The sequence below is a fragment of the Otolemur garnettii genome, unplaced genomic scaffold, assembly GCF_000181295.1.
Source record: "Otolemur garnettii isolate 467f Iridium unplaced genomic scaffold, OtoGar3 scaffold00026, whole genome shotgun sequence".
Lineage (NCBI taxonomy): Eukaryota > Metazoa > Chordata > Mammalia > Primates > Galagidae > Otolemur > Otolemur garnettii.
In genome coordinates, this window is record NW_003852421.1 from 385,434 (window position 1) to 407,963 (window position 22,530).

Consider the following 22,530-nt stretch of genomic DNA (forward strand, 5'->3'; position numbering starts at 1 on the left):
TCTCGATCTCTGCCTCTTCTTTGGGCACTCAGGGTTCAGGAAAGGTGGAGATGCACTCAGAGAACTCTGCCTATACCTACCACTATGCACCAGTGCAGCCAGGAAAAGCCAGTAAGAAGTCAGGCCATTTGGTCTTTACGACACTTTCTCTCAGTTCTTAACTTACCCCTGCTTCCCTCCCACTGCCCCGGTCAGGCCTCTTTACTGCCCCACACGAGCATATAAGCCTGCTGGGAATCATGTATCTACTCCGGAAAACAGGACCAAATGTGTAGCTGACATCTGAGTGGCATCTCCAGGCCTCTGCAGGGCTCTCTTTGGGCACGGCCATGTGCGAGGCAGCTGCTGTGCCGTGGCACACATCCCAGCACCAAAAATTCTGCTCTCTCTCTCAACTGGCCTTTCGTGCTTCAAAGAAATCTAAGTGCTTTTTATCCAACCTTGATGATACATCAAGGTCAATGACAACAGACCCCTTCCCTTGCAAGAGGAAGCCACTCCTCTACCTTGCTACTTGGCAAATACTCAGCAGTGCACCCAGATCCCCTGCACAGCCCTTTTATAATCCAGCAATTGATTCAACTTAGGGAGTCTCCTAAGAGCCAGATGAATTTCTCTTGCTCCTGGCCTGCTGAGATTTCAGGTTAATCTTCCACCTTTTTGTTCTGGTACAAGTGAAGTGCTCTGACCACAACAGATAATTTGAAGAGAACAAAACCTGGGAGATTGATTCCCTCTCTCTCCAACAAGAATCATCAAAATGGAAACTCACCATCTTGTCTATGTCAAATTTTGTGTTTTTTTCTGACATAAAAGCTAGAGTAGTCATTCAATTCCTAACAGTGCCATCAGCCCAGCCATGGGTGGGGCCACACCCTGGGGATGCAGAGGCTGGAGGGCCCTGGGCCTGACCCGCACGTGGCTGTGACTGGTCCGTAGGATGAAGATGCACTTTAGATCCATGCCCTTCTATTGCTTTGGCAGTAGAAGCTTTTGTATCCCTCCCAAAAGAAGTTCAGCCTGAAATCCCAATACGGAGAGCTGATTAAAGGAACCTCCTTCTCCGGAAACAGCTGTGGGTGTAGCCCCCAAGCCCAGGCTTGGGCCTTTCTTTTTACCTGGCAGTATTCCTGAGACCTTCATGAATGAGTACAATACTCCCATGACCTCTAACCCCAAATGAGGGTAAAATCCCTTCCCTTAGATGACCTCTGACCCTGGTCCACCTTGTACAGTCAGGGAAGAACAGGGTTATCGCACCGTGAGATAGGAAACTTCCTTTTAGATAACACACTCAGCCTAGCAGGCGGCGTGAATGTGAATAGCAGCAGAGGAGGGGTTTCTTGGAGAACGTGGGACTCACACTGGGAGACCTACAAAAACCTGTGGCTGCCTTGGGGTTGGACTTGCTTAGCTGGGCCACAGGTCTAGGGGCTCAGGGCCAGCTCCAGGCAGGGGGCCCAGCCACTCTGCAGCTTGAGTTGAGAGGCTGGCTAAGGCCCATGATGTCAAATCTCCTCTCCTGAGACAGGGCCTACAAATTCTAACATTGGAGTGTCCTAAGGAGGTGCATTTGTGCGCATCTTGGCTCCCCTAGACCTAAGAGGCACATGGTGAGGAGGTCCTCTTCACAGAGTGTACAGAGGCAGGGGCAAATGAGACTCATGTGAACTGCTCGAGAAGTGCAGAGAGAAGGAATCCTTCCAAGGAGGTCTCCGCATGATCCAGCTTGGCATCTTCCTGCCCTTGCTCATGGGGAGTTCCAGCACCATGCAGCTCATGGGCTAGGTGGCCAGCAGCTGGCCGGGGCTGGGGCGACTGATGGGGGATGCCAGTTGTGAGGCTTCTGGGAGGGGATAGATACCTTCAAGCCCATGTCCTCCCACAGACCCACTGTGAGGAAGCTCTGGCAGGGCCCATCACCCTCCTGCCTAGGCTGTGATTCCAAGTTCAGCTGCTAAGGGACCAGGGCCCTGTCCCTGCTGCCTGCCCTCCCCACCCTGGACCCTGGCTGGCTGGTGTCCCTCCAACTCACGAGTTCACACACAGGACCACGATGTTCTTCCACAGGTTCCGTGTCCCCACCACCTTCACGATGCAGACCTTCTTGGGCCTCCGGTGAAGCTCCTTCTCCAGCTCTGCAGAGAAATCGCCCTGTGAGCCCTGGTTCCCCAGTTCAGGCACCAAGGAAAAGGGGAAAAGTCTTTTTCTTTCCCTTTAAGCCAGGAGATAGGGTCTAGGTTTCCAGGACAGAAATGTATTCATAAGACTCCAGCTTTGCAGTTCAGGTTTCCCTATGATCCCGAGAGGCAGCCAGGACACAGCGTCAGAGTCAGTTTCCATTGCAAACCCTTGTTTTGGAACCAGGCAGGGCACATATGAATAAACAAACGGGTAGACTCATTTCACGTCTGTCTGAGTACAGAGCTAAATGATGATATTCTAGGTTCCTAAGGCACTAATTAGGCCTTAGGCAAACCTAAACAAGTACTTCTTTTCTGCATGGAGTCTGCATCTGTCCGTGTCACCTACAGCTCAGAGGCTGGGGGAGCTGGCCTTTGATACACATGTGCTCCTTAACCCTGTGGGGCAGGACTGACCTAGGCCATAGCTACTGCTGTTGGAATTGGCCTTAGAGCACATGGAACTCTGAAAGACAAATAAGTATGTGAATATGTACATGTGCATACATACATATACACATGTTCATACGTGCCTGTGTGTACATGCATGTTTCAGTTAACAGTAGGCAGTATCTGGGAAAGGAACCAGCCAATGTTATGGCTCCAATGGATGTGACCAACTATTATATACTCGAGACCGAGTTTCTTGTAAGGCTCAAACTAGCTCAGAAAGCCACACTGAGCGGAGTCCAGTGGCGCTCCAGTGTCATCTTAACCAGGCCAAGGAATTTATGGAAGTGCTAGTGTTGATTTGGCATTTTAACAGGGCAGATCAAAACAAGGACAGGCCCAGCTTCCAGGAACTGCCTGCCTTCCCATCTGGGCATGGAACTCCACACCTGCAGCCTTGTTCCCTCTAGTCCCCTCTGTCCTCCCTACTGAAAAGTTAAAAAAGAAAAAGGAAGGCCGAGTGTGGCAGCTTATTCCTGTAATCCAGTACCTTGGGAGGCCAAGGCCAGAAGTTTGAGACCAGCCCAAGCAACATAGTGAAAGCCTGTCTCTATCAATAAATTAATTAAAAAAAAAACAAAGTAAGGGCCAGACATGGTGGCTCACGCCTGTTATCCTAGCATTCTGGGAGACCGAGATGGATAGATTGTCTGAGCTCACGAGTTTGAGACCAGCCTGAGCAAGAAAAAGACCATGTCTCTAAAAAATATCCAGGCGTTGGGGTAGGTGCCTATAGTCCCAGCTACTTGGGAGGCTAAAGCAAGAGGACTGCCTAAGCCCAAGAGTTTGAAGTTGTGAGCTATGATACCATAGCAGTTTACCCAGGATGACAGAATGAGACTCTGTTTCCAAAAAAAAAAAAAAAAAAAATTTAAAAAGAAGTCTCTTTAAGACTGCTGAGGTCATGAGAAACAAGAGAGATAAGAAGTTGTCAAAATAGAAGTGGCCAGGGAGAAGGAAGAACTGAATGCAGTCTTGGATGGGACACCAGCCTGGGCAGAGTCATTCATGGAAAAACAGGTGACGCTGAGTAAAGGCTGAAGCTTGGTTAGTAGCAGTGTTCCAGTGTCAGTTTCTTAGTTTTGGCAAATGTATCGTGGTAATATCAGATATTAACGATGGGGGGAACTCAGTGAGAGGTACATGGAAATTCTGTACTATCTTGGCAACTTTCCTATACATCTAAAATTATTCTGAAATAAGGAATTTATTTAAAATAAGAAAAGCAGTGGAAGTGGGCTGGCACTGGTCCTTCTCAGACTGCCCCAGCCTGGGAGACCCGAGTTCACCTCTCCTCCCCAATATCCTTCCTGCAATCCGACAGTAGGGTGGTCACAAACCTCATTCTGCATGGTTTGAAGGAAAAATATGTTGCTTAACAATAGGGGTTTAGGAATTTTTTTATTTAAACAGACTTTTTTCAGACTTAGTATCATGAGCCAGGCCATAAAAGGGAAAAGGACAATCTTTCCTTTGACTGAGTGGTAGCAGACCTCCTGAGTTTCCAGAACTTTCTTTCCCACATTTAGGTGCAAAGATTGAGGTCTGTGCATAAGCTTGGATATTAGTCCAGAGACCTCTCAGGGACCTCTGAGGTCTCCTGGCCTTCAATTTCCCACAGCAAAAGTAGGCTGATTTTACTTACACACATACTTTCTCTGTGGTTATAAAGAGTAAATATTTTTAAAGTCCTTTGAAATATTATATTATGGTTAACAGAAAATCTTGGATACAATGTAACTGAGTATTTTTCATGTTATAAAATTTATCAGAAAACAAGTACACATGTAACAGCCATACTTTCTAATCATGGAAATTTTGCAAGAAGAAAATTTAAATGTCTATTAGCCTATTTATGTAAGTTTAATTTTTTTTTTTAGAAAATACGGCTCAAATTTAACTTCTAATATATATATTATTGTATGTGAAATAGGATGTTAAACAAGCTATAGCAATTGCATGATGATTTGAGTTTTCTTTTTTTTTTTGAGACAGAGCCTCAAGCTATCCCCCTGGGTAGAGTGCCATGGCATCACAGCTCACAGCAACCTCCAAGTCCTGGGCTCAAGCGAGTGAGTCTCCTGCCTCAGCCTCCCAAGTAGCTGGGACCACAGGCGTCTGCCACAGCGCCCGGCTATTTTTTGGTTGCAGCTGTCATTGTTGTTTTGGTGGGCCTGGGCTGGATTCGAACCCACCACCTTAGGTGTATGTGGTTGGCACCTTAGTCACTTGAGCCACAGGCACTGAGCCTTGAGTTTTCAAAATAACATTAACCCCTAGAATTGACTATAGTCTGCAGAGGTAATTGTATCATTCTAAGTGGAATTAAATTAACCTTTTCCAGGGCTATTGATATTTTCTCAGGGTCTCTGTTACTCTTACCACCAATCCATCAACAACAACATGAAACTTCACAGCACTAAGTCTGTTCCTAGATGCATACAGTTGCCTCTTACTACAAGCTCTGTGTAAAACAAGAAACATTGGATGATTTTGAGACCCTCTAAGGCATTGGTTCTCAATCTGTGGGTCGCGACCCACAAGAACTGTATTAAAGGGCCGCAGCGTTAGGAAGGTTGAGAACCACTGCTCTAAGGCAACAGAATCCAAGAGGCTTTTTGTATCTGTGGTTGTCAGATGGAAAATCTAGGGAGTTTTCTAAACTCTTCATACATGGAAATAAAAAGAGCCATGAGGAGCCTGGCCAGTTGATCAGATATGGGTGTCTAAGACGGCACCGCTGAACACATCCCTCTCCCAGATGCCTTCCCAGATGCTTCAGCCCTCTTGATTTAGAGTCCTTAGAAAACTTTCAGAAAACAAATGGAGCTTGCTTAATGTTGATGAGCCAGGTGTGCCCAACTCCATCCTGGGGCTCTGCTCCCCTGCTCCTTTGCGTTTCTGTAGATCCCTGTGTGGTCAGGCCTGGGCTGTGGGTCCTGAGGGGCCTTCCAAGCCTGGGGGGAACTGGGCTCTGCACTTCCTATTGGGCTTCTCAGGAAGGCTATGTGCCACTCTGTGCCCAGCTGCTCTCATGAAAGGACGTGGCCAGGCATCTGTCAATGCTCAGGGCACACTAGGGGAGCACACATCCCTCCAGCCCCTCCTTGCTTCTTGCCACCAGCCAGGGTTGGGAAAGCTGGTCCTGTAGGCCCACTGGCGGCAGGCATGGCATCTCCTCATCCAGCAGAGATCTGGTATGACAGGCACACCAGGCCTCCTGAGGGCAGTGGTGGAAGAAGGCAGATCACCCAAGACCAGGCTCGGGAGATGCAGAGAAGACACACACAGAGGAGAATCTGGGTTTGCTCCAGTCACTGTGAGAAAAACCCGCTTTGTTGTCCCTGTGGACAGGGCTAGTATGTTCCGTGTGAAGTTGGAAGAACATCAGTTAAAAAGATGAAAACCAAGAAAAGGAGGAGGAAGGGCAGGGGAGAAGGAGAGGAGAAAGAAGAGGAGGAGGAAAGTCTCTATTTCTGCCACACTCACTAAAAGCTCCAAGGAAGCAGGTCTGAGGGCCCCAAGCCCCACAGACACAGAGCAGGGGCCTGCTCCAGGCAGCCTCTCACCCTCAGAGGCAGAATCAGAGCACAGCACTTGGTTACGTGAATGACTGTGCTTTGAAAGCAAACAAGAGATCCAAGTGTCTATAGGCATGTTATCATAAAGTCACCTCACACACCCTGTCTTCAAAAGCTACTCAAATCTTCAACTGACTCAGCACTACCAATTTCTATTGTTGTCCCTTGCGGCATGGGCTCCACCTAACTGGATCTGCTGCTGTGAGAGTGGTTAGGAGCAAGGGCACTGGGCTGCCTGCCTGTGCTCGAATCTTGGCCCACCACTTAGGGAGTGGCGTGACTTTGAGCAAGGTACCTAACGCTAGGGACATTGAGATGACTTGATACACAGACTCTCTTGTCACCTTAGGTTCTGAACAGATTGACAAGACAGAGTTAGGCAAGTGAGTGCAAAACCCAAGCTGTATTACTGCTGAGGGCTGAGGGGAGCCCCACAAAGTGTGAGGTGGGGGCTCTGGAATCACACACACTTATCTTGAGTCCTGGCAGTGCCACTGCAGGCTGGCTGAGGACAGAGAACGCCTTCTCCCACAGTGGTTCAGCCCCCAGGAGACAAAGATTTTGCTTTCTCTGTCCTGAGGCTAGCTTGACACGGAGAGCTCCTTTCCCATGGAGGGGACAGAGGCATCACTGTTCCCCAACACTTGTTCTCCCTGGGCCCCCCCTTTCCCCTTGAAGTGGGGAGAAGAGTGCTCTTCCTCCGAAGGTTCTGATGTGGCTTAAATGCATGTAAAGTGCTTCCTTGTAGGCCCGGCAGAGTCACTATCTGATAACTTCTCTTACTATTGGTTGAGCATCCTAGACCCAAAAATCTGAAATCAAAATGCCCCAACGAACATTTCCTTTGAACATCAAGTGGGTACTCAAAAATTTTTAGATTTTGGAGCATTTTAGATTTGGGGTTAGAGATGCAAATCTGACAAGTATATTGTAAGTATCTGCAATTCTCCCAAACCTGAAATCCTAAACACTTCTGGTCCCAAGGATTTTGGATAATGGGGCATACTCAACCTTTATTGCTGAAAGCAAGTGGTTGAGTGCGGTTCTTATTCAGGGGTTTCTTTTTACAGTGAGCTGTAGTCTACCTAGCCACGTTTGGAACCAGCAAGACTTCATTCTTGCTATAAATGTTTAAAATCTTGGGACTTATGACACAGGCGGGACAGCTGTCAGAACTTGGGCATGTCATGTGATGCTAAGGTTGCGAGACTGCCATTGTGAGAATGACACTGAAGGAACACATCCAAGTACCTAAAGTAATTTAGCTGTACGTGCAACAAAGGACATCAGACATGTCCAAAGATAAACCAAGGATAGCTCTAAAAAAGGAAATGAAACAGAAAATTTGAAAACATCGTGTTGTCCTCCAACACGAATCCAAGATTAGGATGCCTTGATGGGGCCATAGGTAACACTGGACTCCCCTCCCACCCACACACCTATAGCCAGGCCTGAGACACTCATCCACCCTAACCTGCCTACAGGAGCCCTGAATCCATTTAGTGCATAAACAATTATGGAGATTTGCCATGTGGCAGGTCTCTGTGGAGCACAGCAGCAGCTGGCTGTATAGACAGAGGCTGTGCCATGCCTAGCCTTGTGGCTCTGCAGGGGTGATGGGCACTAATAAGGAGCGCACTCACCCATTACAGCCAGGATAGGGCAGCTGAGGGGAAGTGTAGCAGCACTAACAGTGCATGATAGGAGGGAGGTTTGACCTGGTCTGTGAGGAGCTGGCTAAGGTATGTGGGAGCTGGGAGGATAGGGCTCTGCAGAGGAAGAGGATAGTGTGTCCTGGGAGACAAATGATGGCCAGGGTGTCTGAAGAGTAAGCAAAGATCAGAAAGAGCCTCTGAGGTCAGCTGGGGGTCTATCAGCCAGGCCCTCGGAAGACACTGAAGGATTTTTAAGCAGGTGGTGATGTGACCAGATCACATCTGATCTGGCTGCAGAAAGAGAACGGACCACAGAGAGGACAGAGCAAGGCAGTAAGACTTGTTGGCAGGCCTGTAAGTGAGCACAGTGGGAGGCCATGCAGCTCAAGTCAGGCTGTGCCTAGGGGACCCCGTGTGGCCTTGGGAGATGAGTCCAAGCAGGGAAGCCGGTCTGGGCCAAGGAAGCTGGAAGTGACAACATAGCTAGGCGAAACAGCCACAGTGTCCGCCCACAAAGCGAGTGGCAGTTTTGCTGTGATGTTGCCATCAATGCTCTGACAGCTGGGAGGCGGCAGGGAGCCAGAGGCAGATATCAAGAGTGTCCTGTACAGCTCCCGGGTGGGGGTGATGCCTCTCCCCACTCTGCTAAGTCACACATACCAGCGACCTCTCTCCCAGCTCCTGCCTAGGACACTGGAATGGAAATATACACCACCTAAACTCATAAGCAAAGAAATAAATTTTAAAAAGATTTAATACCACTTTCCAAAAATAGGAGGGAAATGAATCAGTATAATTAGGATTGAGAAAACAAGATTTTCCCAGACAATATTTTAACATGAAAGAAGCAGAGCATGATGACTTAATTAGGGAAATTCCACAAACAAATCATACTATAAGACTTAAGAGCATTAGCTTGCTAATGAATGGGGTCTGAGGAGGTTTGGAGATGCTATATGGATGGCCCAAAATAACCAAACGTGGCCCCAAAAGAGAGATCTTGGTTTGATACTCATTCCTCCCTGTGCAGGAGATTCACATCTACCTCTAAGTTCTTTCTCATCTCCCAGAGCAGCACATTGAAGCCACTTTTGCTGGACTTTGTGGGTTCAAGTCCCAGCTCAATCACTTAGTAGCTGTGTGGCCTCTGGCGAGGCAAGCTGCTTAGTGTCACAGTGCCTCCGTTTCTTCATCTATAATTGGGGATAACTATGGTACTTCTCTAATAGACTGTGGTGAAGAAGAATATTGACATGTAAAACACTTAAGAGTAAATATTAAACATGGGCTAATGTTGGCAAACCATTTAGTGCCTGACACATAAGCACAATGGGAGTGTCATCCCCTTTGTTCTCACTGTCCCTGGGTAAAAAGGGCCTTGGACACACCCTTGCAAGCACCAGCACTCTGTGCTGTCCAGGTGCACCAGACCTGGCCCGGGCCCTTCGTCCCAGTGAAGCCAAAGCTTCAGGTTTCCTGTGGTAGACTGTGCCCTGCTGTCCTGACTCTCAGGTCATGGGCATGGGTCATGGCAGGGATGATAGCCAGGCTGAGCCACAGGGGTGGCTGAGGAGTGTCTACCTACATGAAGCCTCTGGTTTCCTGAATCGGGGTTCTAATGAGAGCCTGTCTGAGAACTATAGGATTCCCTGACTCGTCCTTTCTGGCTGTGAATGGAGACCTGCGGGGTAAATTATCCTACCTGCTCAGGCCACTGCTCACGTGTGCCCTCAGAGCCAGGCTCCCCCGGCCACTCTAACTGCAGCCACTGCCCACCACTCTCCATCCCTCAGCCTTGTGGTTTCATTCCTCCTGACATAAAGCATGTGTAACTGTTCCCTGTCTGCTCTGTGAGCACAAGGCTTCACCTGCTCTCCCCTCTACTCTAGAGCAGTACCTGGCACATGGCACGCATTTAGTAAACACCTCTTGGTGGAGGGAATGAATTCTTATCACTAGACTTTACGATCATGGGGAAAAGTGAGCATATTCTCTCCTGGACAAGGGCCAGTTCTCCAGGTTAGGGCAGTGGATCAGAGCTTGGGATGGATCTATCAGTGATTTTCAAAAAGAGATCTGTGTACAACTTGCACCAGGATCTCTCTAGTGTTTATTAAACATGCAAGTTCCCAGAGTTTGTCCCAAATCTACTAAGCTAGAATCTCTGGTGTGCCAGGGACGAGCCCAGGAATATGGATTTCAATAACCTTCTGGTGATGCTTGTGGGTCCCCAGCCTGAAAGCCCTGCCTGGGCAGTGATGGTAATGCTCCTGCCACACAGGATTCCACAGATCTGTGCCACTAGACAAAAATACATCACTTTTCCTGTCTTCTGTTGCCCAACCAAGAGATCATGGCCAGAAATAGACAATAGCAGCTCTCGGAAGGTCACTCTTGGGAAAAGAGAGGTCATGCAGGGCACGCACACTGCAAGCCAGGGCTCTGGCAGTATTTAACCTGGGCAGGCAGGCGGGCAGGGCTGTGGGCCTGACAGTGCATTAGGTTCATGCCTCGCTTCTGGATTTGGACAGGCGATGTAGGGCACAGTAAGCTGGACTTGATCGTGAAAATATTCCACACCTAGAAAGTGGAGAGAATCTCAATTCACTCCCGCTCCTAGATTCTGGCTGTTCTGCTGCCCTTGTGCAGACTGCGTGGTCACAGGAGAATAGAGCAATGGGTGAAGATAGTAGCTTGCTGCAACAAAACCTGCCAAGGGACCCCGCCAGCCCTCAGAGCACTCACCCGGCATCACACCCTTGATGTCACTCTCTGGGCTCATGCAGTTCTTCTGTGTGAAGTGTAGGATCAGCCTCTTCGCAGACTCAAACTGCTGGGTTGCCATCAGCCACCGCAGGGACTCAGGGAATATCCTTCAAAGGCAAAAGGGAATTGGTGAATGTCTCCCGATTCTGAGGGGCATGGGGACCTTTGCAGGTGGCTCTCTGACCAGGGGCTGGCAAAGGGCTGAGGACACTCATTGGCCCAATCAGGGGAGTAAGACTGTGCGCACTGAAATGTCTCCAATTTTCTTGGACTCAGGGAATATCCTTCAAAGGCAAAAGGGAATTGGTGAATGTCTCCTGATTCTGAGGGGCACTGGGACCTTTGCAGGTGGCTCTCTGACCAAGGACACTCATTGGCCCAATCAGGGGCGTAAGACTGTGCGCACTGAAATGTCCCCAATTTTCTTCTAGAAAGTGTAAAACTTGAGGCTTTACGTATGGTCAACAGAAAGTCAAAAGCATATTCTTACTCATATGTGGAAGCTTAAAAAAAGTTGATCTCACAGAGATCCCTTGAGGGGATCAGAGTTCCCTTGAGGTTGGGAAGGGTAGAAGGGGAGATAGGGAGAGACTGGTTAAAGGACACAAAACTACAGCCAGACAGGAAGAAGAATTTCTAGTGTTCTATAGCACTGCAGGACGATGTTAGTGAATGATAATACAGCATATTGTTTCAATTAGCTAGAAGGACAGTATTAAATGTTCCCAATACAAAGAAATGATAAACATTTGAGGCGGCAGATGTGCTAATTACCCAGGTCTGCTCACTATGCATTGTGTATCAAAACATCACTATGTACCCCGGGGGTATGTGCAATTATTACTTGTCAATTACAAAATAAAAACAATTTTTTTAAAGTGTCGGATATGAGCAACATTCTATTAATGGTTTTAAGAAGTCAATGTACACATTTCAAAATGACCATGGGTTTCTAAAGCATGTAAAAACAATTCATTGACGGCTGCTGTTTTAGTTGTATTCTGTCACTAAAAAATTAGCAATAAAATTATTTTAAGTGATGATCAAACTGGCAGTCGTTTTCAGTTTCTGAAGGTATGCAGGCTCACTCTCACAGGGCTTCCCTTCAGAATTATTTCAATTTTTTTTTTTTTTTTTGAGACAAGAGTCTCACTATGTCATCCTCGGTAGAGTGCTGTGGCGTCACAGCTCACAGCAACCTCAAACTCTTGGGCTTAAGCAATTCCCTTGCCTCAGCCTCCCAAGTAGCTGGGACTACAGGCGCCCGCCACAACACTTGACTATTTTTCGTTGCAGTTGTCATTGTTGTTTTAGTTGGCCCAGGTGGATTCCAACCTGCCAGCCTCAGTGTGTGTGGCTGGTGCCATAACCACTGTGCCACGGCTGCCAAGCCAGAATTATTTCCCTTTGCTGCTAACTGCATGTCATGTTTCCCTGAGATGACACCACAAAACAGTGGTTTTCAAGTTATATCAGCAATTGGGTATCTGTTTTTCTTTTTTTAAAAAGATAAAATCTTGTGAGGAGCCCCAATAGAAAAATAAACCTCATGTATTATTTTCAATTAATTTTGTAAATTTACATTTATGACAGTATTTGCCAGTCACTGTTTGGAGCAGGAGCTAGCATTCTGTCTCTATAAATGTCCTAGTAGTCAATATTGTAGACTTTGTGGGAAAATGGTCTGTTCTAACTTCTCAACTCGGCCTCACAGCCCAACAGTGATAAGAGTAGACGGGGCCATGTGCTGAAGACACTTTATTACAAGACAAGCAGCAGACCCCTGACTGGTAGAGACACAAAGTGGAAATCGAAGTTGTGGTGACAGTCCTATCCTCTTGCAGCCCTACCTGTTCTAGTTACATCTAGATCTTATTTTGGCTACACAGTAGCAAGAAAATCATAATCCACCCTGGAAAGAAGTTATTGTTGGCTCGGCGCCTGTGGCTCAAGCGGCTAAGGCGCCAGCCACATACACCTAAGGTGGCGGGTTCGAATCCTCAGCCCGGGCCCGCCAAACAACAATGATGGCTGCAACCAAAAAATGGCCAGGCGTGTGGCAGGCGCCTGTAGTCCCAGCTACTTGGGAGGCTGAGGCAGGAGACTCACTTGAGCCCAGGAGTTGGAGGTTGCTGTGAGCATGATGCCATGGCACTCTACCAGGGGGATGGCTTGAGGCTCCATCTCAAAAAAAAAAAAAAACGAAGTTATTGTTAACTACTGAACACCTGCCTTGCAAGCTCATGAGTCTTTTAACTAAATAGATTGAGAAGATGGAAAAAGTTTTAGTGGTGTTCTGGTCTAAATGTTGTCCTCCCCCCCTTTCATATGTTGTAACCTAATATCCAACGTGACAGTATCAAGAGGTGTGGCCTTGAGGAGGTGATTAAATCATCAGGATGGGATTAGTACCCTTATAAAAGAAGTTGAAGGGGGCTTCCCTGTTCCTTCTGACATGTGTGGACACATATTAGGCACCACCTGTAAGAAGGGGCACTCACTAGACACTGATCTGCTGGTACCTTGGACTTCCCAGCCTCCAAAACTGTGAGCAAAACATTTCTATTGTTTATAAATTACCCAGTCTAAAGTATTTTGTTATAGCAGCAGAAACAGGCTGAGACAAGTGGTAAATCTTTATTTCAAAGTCACAGCACTAATGATATCTAATAACTATTGCTTTTTCCTTACCTATTTGAACAAAACTCAAGTTTCGATTTGCCTATACTGCCTTTTACAGAAAGAGCTGGGCATGTCCCTACTGAACTTGGTGGTACACTTCAGATGGTCTGATCTGAATGTCAACTCATGCTGGGAGATTTGAGGAATTTCTGGGAGAATTAAAAGCTTTCCTCCTGAGCAGCTCTGTGGAGGTGCAGGAGGGCTGCATGGCTGTGGATAGAAGGTGTCAAGTCATTTTACATGGGAACCCCAACTGGGAAGCCACAACATATGGGTCAGCCAATTAAGGTCTCTAACTCATCTTAGAAAAAGTGCTATGTCCCTCATTGCTTAATACCACTATGGTCCCCCAATGGCCAAGGAGGGTACTTTGAAGGTGACCACACTGATACTCAGCAGTGACGTATATAGCACTTTTTCTAGGATGAGTTCTTGAATATCTAGTAACTATTGCTTTTTCCTTACCTATTTTAACAAGATTCAAGTTTCAATTTGCCTATACAGAAAGAGCTGGGTATGTTTACTGGCCTCTAGTAATGAAACTGGCCTCTAGTCATGAAAAATTAAATTTGAATTACACAATTCAAGCAAGCAGAAACATTCAGATATAATTTAACATATATTACATAGATATTAACATTTTGTCATATTTCTTATCAGATCTTTGCTTTTTATTTATTAATTTATTAATTTATTTATTTTGAGACAGAGCCTCAAGCTATCACCCAGGGTAGAGTCCCATGGCGTCACAGGTTACAGCAACCTCCAACTCCTGGGCTTAAGCGATTCTCTTGCCTCAGCCTCCCAAGTAGCTGGGACTACAGGCTCCTGCCACAACACCTGGCTATTTTTTGGTTGTAGTTGTCACTGTCGTTTGGCAGGCCCAGGCTGGATTCGAATCTGCCAGCTCTGGTGTATGTGGCTGGCGCCTTAGCTGCTTGAGCTACAGGCACAGAGCCTGGATCTTTGCTTTATAATGAAATAACCATTTGTGTTAAATGCCAACCTCCTATAGTTTAAATTCTCATCTATATTATTTTTGTCTTTCTGATGTATTTGGATTTAGTCTTTTTCTAATTTCCAACATTCTATATGTTAATATAGATCATTAACATTAATTTTCTAATACTTTAAACTTCACCATTTCATGTGTTATTTCAGCTACATCTGTGATTTGATTCCAAATATTTTGTGATTTCTATTGGAATTTTTCCTTGCTGATGGAAAAAATCTAAATATAATCTGAAAGCATAAGTGATTTGGTCAGTGGTCTCCAGAGTGTTAAAATATGATATACAATACATGGGAATTTGTGTCCTATCAAAAAAATTTTAAATTATTTATATAAAATGTTTACAGAACTAACTCCATGGCAGGAAATGGAATTTGAGAATCAACATCATGATTGGAGAACAAGGACCAGAGCACAAAAGTGGGGACTGGCTGGGGGGAGCCACAGCTCTACCTTCTAATGCCTAAGCCCAAGATCCCAGCAGCAGTGCCCAGGGCTGAGAACACAGGCAGCAGTATAAACAAATAAACATCTTTATGAGAAGTGAAGGTGATCAGAAAAGAGACTTCTAGAGCATCTCTGAGAACTGCAAAGCTTGTACACACGGTTTCCAGGACAGCAGTATTCATGAAGGAATGGCATGACCCTAGGATTTAAGAAGTATGTTTAGGCCCCTTTTGGAGATCCAACTTTTATTGGGTCACCAAAGTATTTTTTTCTAAAATGTATTAAGCATCAGCAGTACAAGTCCATCTCAAATGGATACATTCCTTACCTCATGTCTTACACAGGGAGACCTCTGAAAGTATAAATGAAGTGTACACCCCATCCCCTAGACCAGGCGTCCTCAAACTACGGCCCGCAGGCCACATGCAGCCCGCATAGGACATTTATCTGGCCCGCTGGGTGTTTTTGCTGCTGCTGCCTGTCCTGCTTAGCTGCCAACTCGTCCTGGGACCCGCAGCCTGGCCCTCCAACGGTCTGAGGGACAGTGAACTGGCCCCTGTTTAAAAAGTTTGAGGACCCCTGCCTAGACTTAGGTGCTACCTGGATGGAATCCTACACAGTAGGGGGCAATCCTGGGCAGGTGATACATGTTTGGTCAGAGGAGGTTCTGGAAGATAGTAATCTGCCTGGGCTGTCTTGGAACGTGAACAGCTGAGGGTCAGGCCTGGCAGGTTTTGGGATATGTGTGGAGACAAGACCCAGAAATGAGTCATAGGGCAGTGTGTTGTGTTCACAGAGTTGCAAGCAGGTAAACCAGAAAGCTGGGAATGAGATGCAGAGGGGAGACAGAGGCAGGGCCCAGATAGTGGGGGATCCTGAGTATTACGGCATTTAAGGAGCATGGGAGTGAACTGAAGAGCAGAAACGATGCTCTCTAGGAGATCTGGGCACAGGATCCTGAGTACATTCCCATACGCCACACAATCTCTGATGGCAAGAAAGCAGTGCAAACCACCTTTGCCACAACGGAGTTTATGATCAACGGGCACATTGGAGTGGGTCCCTACCAGGGTCCCACACGTTTAAATCTTCAAGCTCATTATGTGGCAGTACTGTTATTAAAATCAGGCAAAAGGAGCTTGAGTACATTGTTCACCATTACACAGCTATTAAATGGTAGAGCTGGGATCGGAACCCATTCTAACTATAGAGTCCACACCCTTGACCTCGGTGGACACAGCAGAGCAGCAAACTCAATTGCCTACATCGCACTCCAGTGACTGAGGTTTGGGAAGTACTGTTCTAGCGATGCTGCCTCAGGCGTTCCAGAATGCCACAGCCCAAGAGGCGTGTGTAGGGAATACTTAAGCTTTATGATCTTCTCCATGAACTTAAATTTGCTGCAAAGTTATAAAGAAAGCGTTGGACTGTTGGCCTGTGAGCGAGTCTGGAGAGGGTTGTTTTAGTCTGGGTAATGTGCAGTATGGCCACATTATGGGAACTTAATGAAATATCTCCTGACAAGTACACAATGTAATAATGCCACACAAATTAAAAAGTCAGCCAGTAGGCCAGGACCTGGGAAGAATGGAGTTGATCCTTGGGGAAATCAATCATTTTTAACAAAATATCAGAAAGCACAGTAGGCAGCTGGAGACCACACCTGCCTGGTACACAATTGGATGGCCACAAAATGACCTCAGGGATGGCTTCTGCAAGTATAAAAGGTGACCAGGTATGAAAGTCATGCTGGCTTCCCTTGCAGAAAGCTTTGCCGGCTCGGCGCCTGTGGCTCAAGCGGCTAAGGCGCCAGCCACATACACCTAAGGTGGCGGGTTCGAATCCCCAGCCCGGGCCCGCCAAACAACAATGATGGCTACAACCATAAAATGGCCAGGCGTTGTGGTGGGCACCTGTGGTCCCAGCTACTTGGAAGGCTGAGGCAGGAGACTCGCTTGAGCCCAGGAGTTGGAGGTTGCTGTGAGCGTGATGCCATGGCACTCTACCCAGGGGGATAGCTTGAGGCTCCGTCTCAACAAAAAAAAAAAAAAAGAAAGCTTTGCCATTGGCTGCAGCCAGAGCCTTCTGTTGTTTCTTCCCCCAAATCTTTGTAGTTGTCAGCAGAACACATTTATGAGGTAAGGAGAGAGGGACACACCCAGGGAGTCTGGGGTACAGGAAAAGAAAGTCAGTTCACAGAGCAGATGGCTCCTTGCCTGGAGCCACAGGAGTGGAACAAGAGGCTTCAAAAGCTGGAAGTATTTAATTTTTTACTGTGTGGTGGTTTGGTTATTATCCCCATCTTCCAGACAAGACAACTGGCAAATAAAGTTCAAGTGCGGCTATTTGGTGGCAGAGCTGGGATCTGAACCCAGAAAGACACGAGAGGTTTCTAGGCTAGGAAGACCTAAAGGAACTCGACCTTCACGCCTGACAAGTGATCGCTCTGAACTGGCTAGTTCACTGACCCCCCAGGGCTTCTGCGGAAAGGATTCAGGCAAAACTCAAGTCACCTCTAGCTCTGCTCAAGCCCTGAAGCCCACATGGGGAGCAAGTGGCAGGGCAAGGACAAAGAGCTCTGCTGGATGCAGAATGGAGGGTATTTTTCTCTTTGCTTCTAAAGAGCTTTTCAGGACAAGGACACTCCCTAGAGCAGATTGATCAAGCTGAGGTCACCTAGGACCCACCAGGAAGGAACAGGCAGAGGTGCTTCTCAGCGGTGTTTGCTGGAGGTAGAGAGGGGAAGATCGCTGCCGTCCCACCAAGCACGTTTCAAAGACCCCTTAGTGGTGCTGATATAGCAAAGGAGGGGCCTGACGATTCATCCTTTAGTGTGTGGGTGACACTGCTAATTTGGAGGATCTCACGACTGATGTTTGCTGATGGCCTGTGAGCACGCTGAGTGGACACCAGGCAGAAACACCATGCCTGCATGCTGGGGACTTGTTTACCAACAAGCTGACACTAGTCACAAAACTCACACTCTGAGCAGCACATCCGGGCAGCCGTCCTCACTGGGCTCTAGGCCTCAGCTCAACTCAATGCTTCAACCCATCTTCTCCCAGCAGAGTTCCTCTGGGGACCATGGGCAGAAGGCTCTTTCCTCCTGATGACACGTCCAGTGGACCTATTGCCCAGAGGTGAATGATGGAGCGGGCCTGAGCCCTTTTCAGACACACGCTCAGGATGGGGGTTAGAAGGTCCACAATCCCTTATTCATAATTCCAGAACCCCAAAAGCCTTTTCGTTGAATTTGGCACTAATACCTGAACAGGCCTGAAGTCGATAGAGGTAGAACCTGACCTGACAGGGATGTGAGTGCCCTTAGCTTTGTGCATCACTCCTCATGGAGCCCCCTAGACACCTCTCTGCAGAATGTTCGTGTATTGGGTGACAGTGTGACTGAGGCCCCTGCCGGTGGTTAACACAATTTGGTATTTTGGATAAGAGATAGAGCGGCCTGTGGACATGACAGTGGGCTGCTGTAGGGCTGCGCTACAGACACCTGGAACAGCTGACATATGCCACAGCCACCATCCCAGCAGCAGTGGGAGGTATGATCATACAGCCAAGAAAGCAAGGTCAGAGAGCTTGGCCATGGAATTAATGCTTAATTAAGCAAATCACAAATAAATCAGTCCTCTACTTAAAATATTATACATTCCATTGACCAGTGAGTAGAGAAACAAAATGTGGTCTATCCACACAGAGGAATATGATTCCTTCTTTAAAAGGAAGAAAATTCTGACACACGCTACAATGTGGGTGAGCCTAGAAGACAGGGAAACAAGCAAGTCACAAAAGGACAAACTGTGTACGATTCCTACATAGGAACCTAGAGGAGTCAACTCCAGAGACAGAAAGTAGAGGGGGATTTTGGGGGGGGGGGTTGTTAGCGGTGGAGGGAAGGACAGATGGGGAGTTGGTGTTTAATGGGGACAGAGTTTCAGTTTGGGAAGATGAAAGAATTCCAGAGATGAATGGTGACGATGGCTGCACAACAATATGAATGTACTTAATGCCACCTGCCCTGCACACTTCAAAATGGTTACTGTGGTAAATTTTATGTGTATTTTGCTACAATTAAAAAAAAAAAACTATTAGAGATACAATGAAAGCCCTCCTGGACCCCTCGCCCCATCCAGGGGCCCTGCACTGCCCTCACTGCTTCCCATCCTCCTCCCACGTCCGCTTGCCAGGGCTAACCTCTCCTTGGCTGAGTGTGGGCCCTTCCAAATTGCATTCTCGGTGCTCCCACACACAGACATCTCCAGGTGCTTCCTCTGCTATGACACCCTGTCCCCACGTTTCAGTGAAAAATGCCAGTTTCACTCTCAAAAATTCTCTTCCTTCTAGATTGGTACACATCTGCCCACCTGGTGGTTCACCAGGTGTTGTGCACAGCAGCTTATGTCCTGAGGTCTTGGAGAAAAGCATGTTAACTTCCTACTTGTGAGCTGAGGACACAAAGTTCACTAAACCCTAGGACAATTTCCAGCATGCACTTGTAATACAAACCCTAACCCTAAAATCACTGTATGGACTGATAGGTCCCTGACCCTGTGGCTTCAACTTACCTAAGAGCCAAGACCCAGAAGTTAAGTGAAAGGGTCTCTGGTGGAAGAATCGGAGGTTACATAGTCCGTTCACTGAAAACACAGACTTGTTTCCCAGAAGAGCACTTAGGATCTTAACTCAGCTAACTAAATGCTAGACAAGAAGCCTCTAGGCCACAGAGTGGGCACCTGGTGGCACGTAGGACTGCGTCTGGCCAGCCACGCATGAGAGTCAGTGAATGGGGATGCTCAGGTATTCCACCCTCCTACAGGGTTGCAGGGAACTCTACACACCAGGAGCCTTCTGAAGACCAGGCTGTAGCACAGAAGTACCTGCTGCCACAGTGACAGCCCCTCGCCCACTCACCAGGGAAAGGCAGAGAACTACAGTCAGAAGGTCTGCAATGAGCCCAGCCCCTCACTGTTCTGCAGATGAACTGGCCCAGTGCCCTGCTAGGGCTGCATGAATAGCAGAGGCAGGCCCAGCACCTGGGTCTGTAGACCCCCAGATCGGTGGAATTTTCTCTGTGTCATCCCATGTTTACAGTATTGCTTAAAATTGCTGGCAACATCCATTCTAGAAACATTCCCACCAAAATTAGCTGTGATAAAGCATTGGCTCTTAAACAGTTACACGGGAAATTTATTTATGTGGAACTCTTTTCTCCAATAGTATCACAACATAAGTGACGTTATTGTATCAAGGCATAAAAATTTCTCTGTGTTTTCTTAATTCACACCACCACATTTGACCCTCAAAGCTGAGTGAGCATGTAGTTCCCATAGGGAGCACCCCGTGTGTCATGTGCTTTTCAGATACTTTATGCTTTAATAGCATTGTGATTTAACAGTAGTGCATTGCTTCTGGTACACATCCCCACCTCTGTCCTATTTCCTGCAGTGGTGATCTGACTAAATCTCAAGCCTGTGTGATTACCTTCATGGACCAGTTTTACATCCTAGTCCCTGCAACCTGTATAATCACTCAGGGGAATCAGTCATTAAATCTTAATACTGTGATACTTTCATCAAATATAATAATATGAGGTTGGTTATTTCACCTTGGTATTTAAAGGTAAATTATTCTACTATCCAACTGGAGAACCTGACATAGACAAGTATACTACGCAGGCTGCCTTCTTGCCAATTCATTTAACACTCGCTCTGGTAAAATGCCAGTTTGGCAGTTCTCTGTGTGAGAAGTACATCTATCCTCTTTAACATACTGTACTAGCACATTTACTCATAAAGGAAATACAGGAAGGAAATAAGACTAACCGCTAATGCTTATTAAATTACTTTTACCCTCAAGTCATTCCTATATTTGTTTTTTGAAGTACTGAGTTTTAGGGCAACACCTGTGTGGAGAGGCACACCTTCTCAGCTGTGGCTCTACATGACATCGTTCGTGGGGTGAGTCCTGGGCACCCTCCACCTGCCAGGAGAGGACTGGGGTGGAGATGAACTACGCACGGTGTCTGGGCCCCAAGGAGCTCACTGTCTAGTTGCAGCAGGGCGGGTGGGGGGGCATGTAGATTAATAAATGCCTGACAAAGGAAGGACTTCTGTCAAATAGCCTCTCTAACACAGAGGGAGGGACGCAAAGCCAGGACTGGAGGTGGAGGGAGAATCGCAAAGGGCTCCCTTTATGGAGATGGGGGGTCTGTAGACTGGATGCCAGAAAGAGGTGATTCTAGATGCTGACATTTTGTGGTATTTCTAAGTATCAGAGTATTTTGAAAGTCTGAAGAGATTCTCAAAACCAAACAAACCTAAATTAAAGACCAATTGGGGGCATATCTTCAATTTCTGGCTCAAAGTTCTGCAAAAAATATAGGCTTGGATCCTATACATAAACTTCCACTTGGATATTATTAGTATTATTATTATTTTGAGACAGAGTCTCAAGCGGTCGCCCCATGGCATCATAGCTCACAGGAACCTCTAACTCTTGGGCTCTAGCGATTCTCTTGCCTCAGTTTTTCTATTTTTAGTAGACAGGGTGTCGCTTTTGCTCAGGCTGGTCTTGAACTTGTGAGCTCAAGCAATCTGCCTGCCTCGGCCTCCCAGAGTGCTGGGATTACAGGCGTGAGCCATCATACCTGGACGGGATATTGCTTTTTAACTTTAGTTCTGTTTGGTTTAAAAAAAATAAGGTGAGATGGTTTGATTCAGGATATAGCAAATGGGTGAATTTGCTCTTTTGGAAAGATACAAGTTTATGATTTTCATTAAATTTAGGAAGATGGTGAAACCCCAAGATTTTCCTAAGGCAAATAGACTCCCTGAAAATAAATCTCTTGGTAGAAAAGTTCTTTCATAATTTAAGTGTCCATCCTACTAATTTATCTGTCATAAAAGCTCAGAATTTTGTGTCTCCATTGTTTTTCAGAGTCATGTATGCCTAGGATCCCTAATTCTGAAAATTTCTGAAAAATTCTGGAAGGAATCCTGGGTTTGTATATCAGGTTTGGAAATGTGGGCAAGTCACCTTACTTCTCTGAGTCTCAGTTTCCCCACATCTATAGACGGGGTATGGAATGGCACCAGGGTTTTGCCTGGTTCCAACATTCTCTATGTGTAGTCAGGGCTAATGGTCACTGTGGCCTTCTCCTGAGAAGGCCAAACACTGAATGTATATGCTGCTGCTGCTGGAGGTTTTTGCCTGGCAGAATGAAGTCAGTACCTAAATGTCTTTGGAACTAGCCTTTTCATAACTACCAACTCTGAATCTCTAACAATTGGGATAAATTTGAAATCTGTCTCGTATTACAAGTAAGTGAATCCTTAGAATTCAGCTACAATATAGCTTCACCCACAGTCCGTAACCTTGAATGTAGCTGGGCTAACTTTCTCCACTCTCCGCCTCCTGCTTTCTCCCTCCCGCTCCTTGCACTTAGTTATCCACGTAAGCAATTATTAGGCTGCAGAAAATATAAGGCACACAGGGCATTTAAATTAAAATGCTTTGGGGGAATTAATTTGGCATTTGCACAGATGATTAAAAAAAAAAGTGTGATGTTGCAAAACAATGTGAAGAGGTAAGTGGGCAGGGGAGCAAAGGGGCTCTGCTGCTTCTGCTTCTGGCTGCAGTTCAAGCAGCCCCTCCTAGGGAGTCCAGCCAGCCCCTGGCCAGTCTCTCCTCATTGCCAGCTCTAACCCTGGATGACAAACGGGGCCATGGCCATAGTGTCCACT

General features: G+C 46.8%; 1 protein-coding gene across 1 annotated transcript in view; it reads right to left on the reverse strand.

Annotated features, from left to right (window-relative positions):
• Positions 1-22,530, reverse strand: part of SLC22A23 (solute carrier family 22 member 23) — a 127,497-nt gene that overhangs the window by 18,080 nt on the left and 86,887 nt on the right. The window contains exons 3-4 of the mRNA XM_012804249.2: positions 10,615-10,742; positions 2,036-2,138 (exon numbers count right to left, since the gene is read on the reverse strand). Of these exons, the coding sequence (XP_012659703.2) occupies positions 2,036-2,138; positions 10,615-10,742 (231 nt within the window). The remainder of the gene's footprint in view (positions 1-2,035; positions 2,139-10,614; positions 10,743-22,530) is intronic.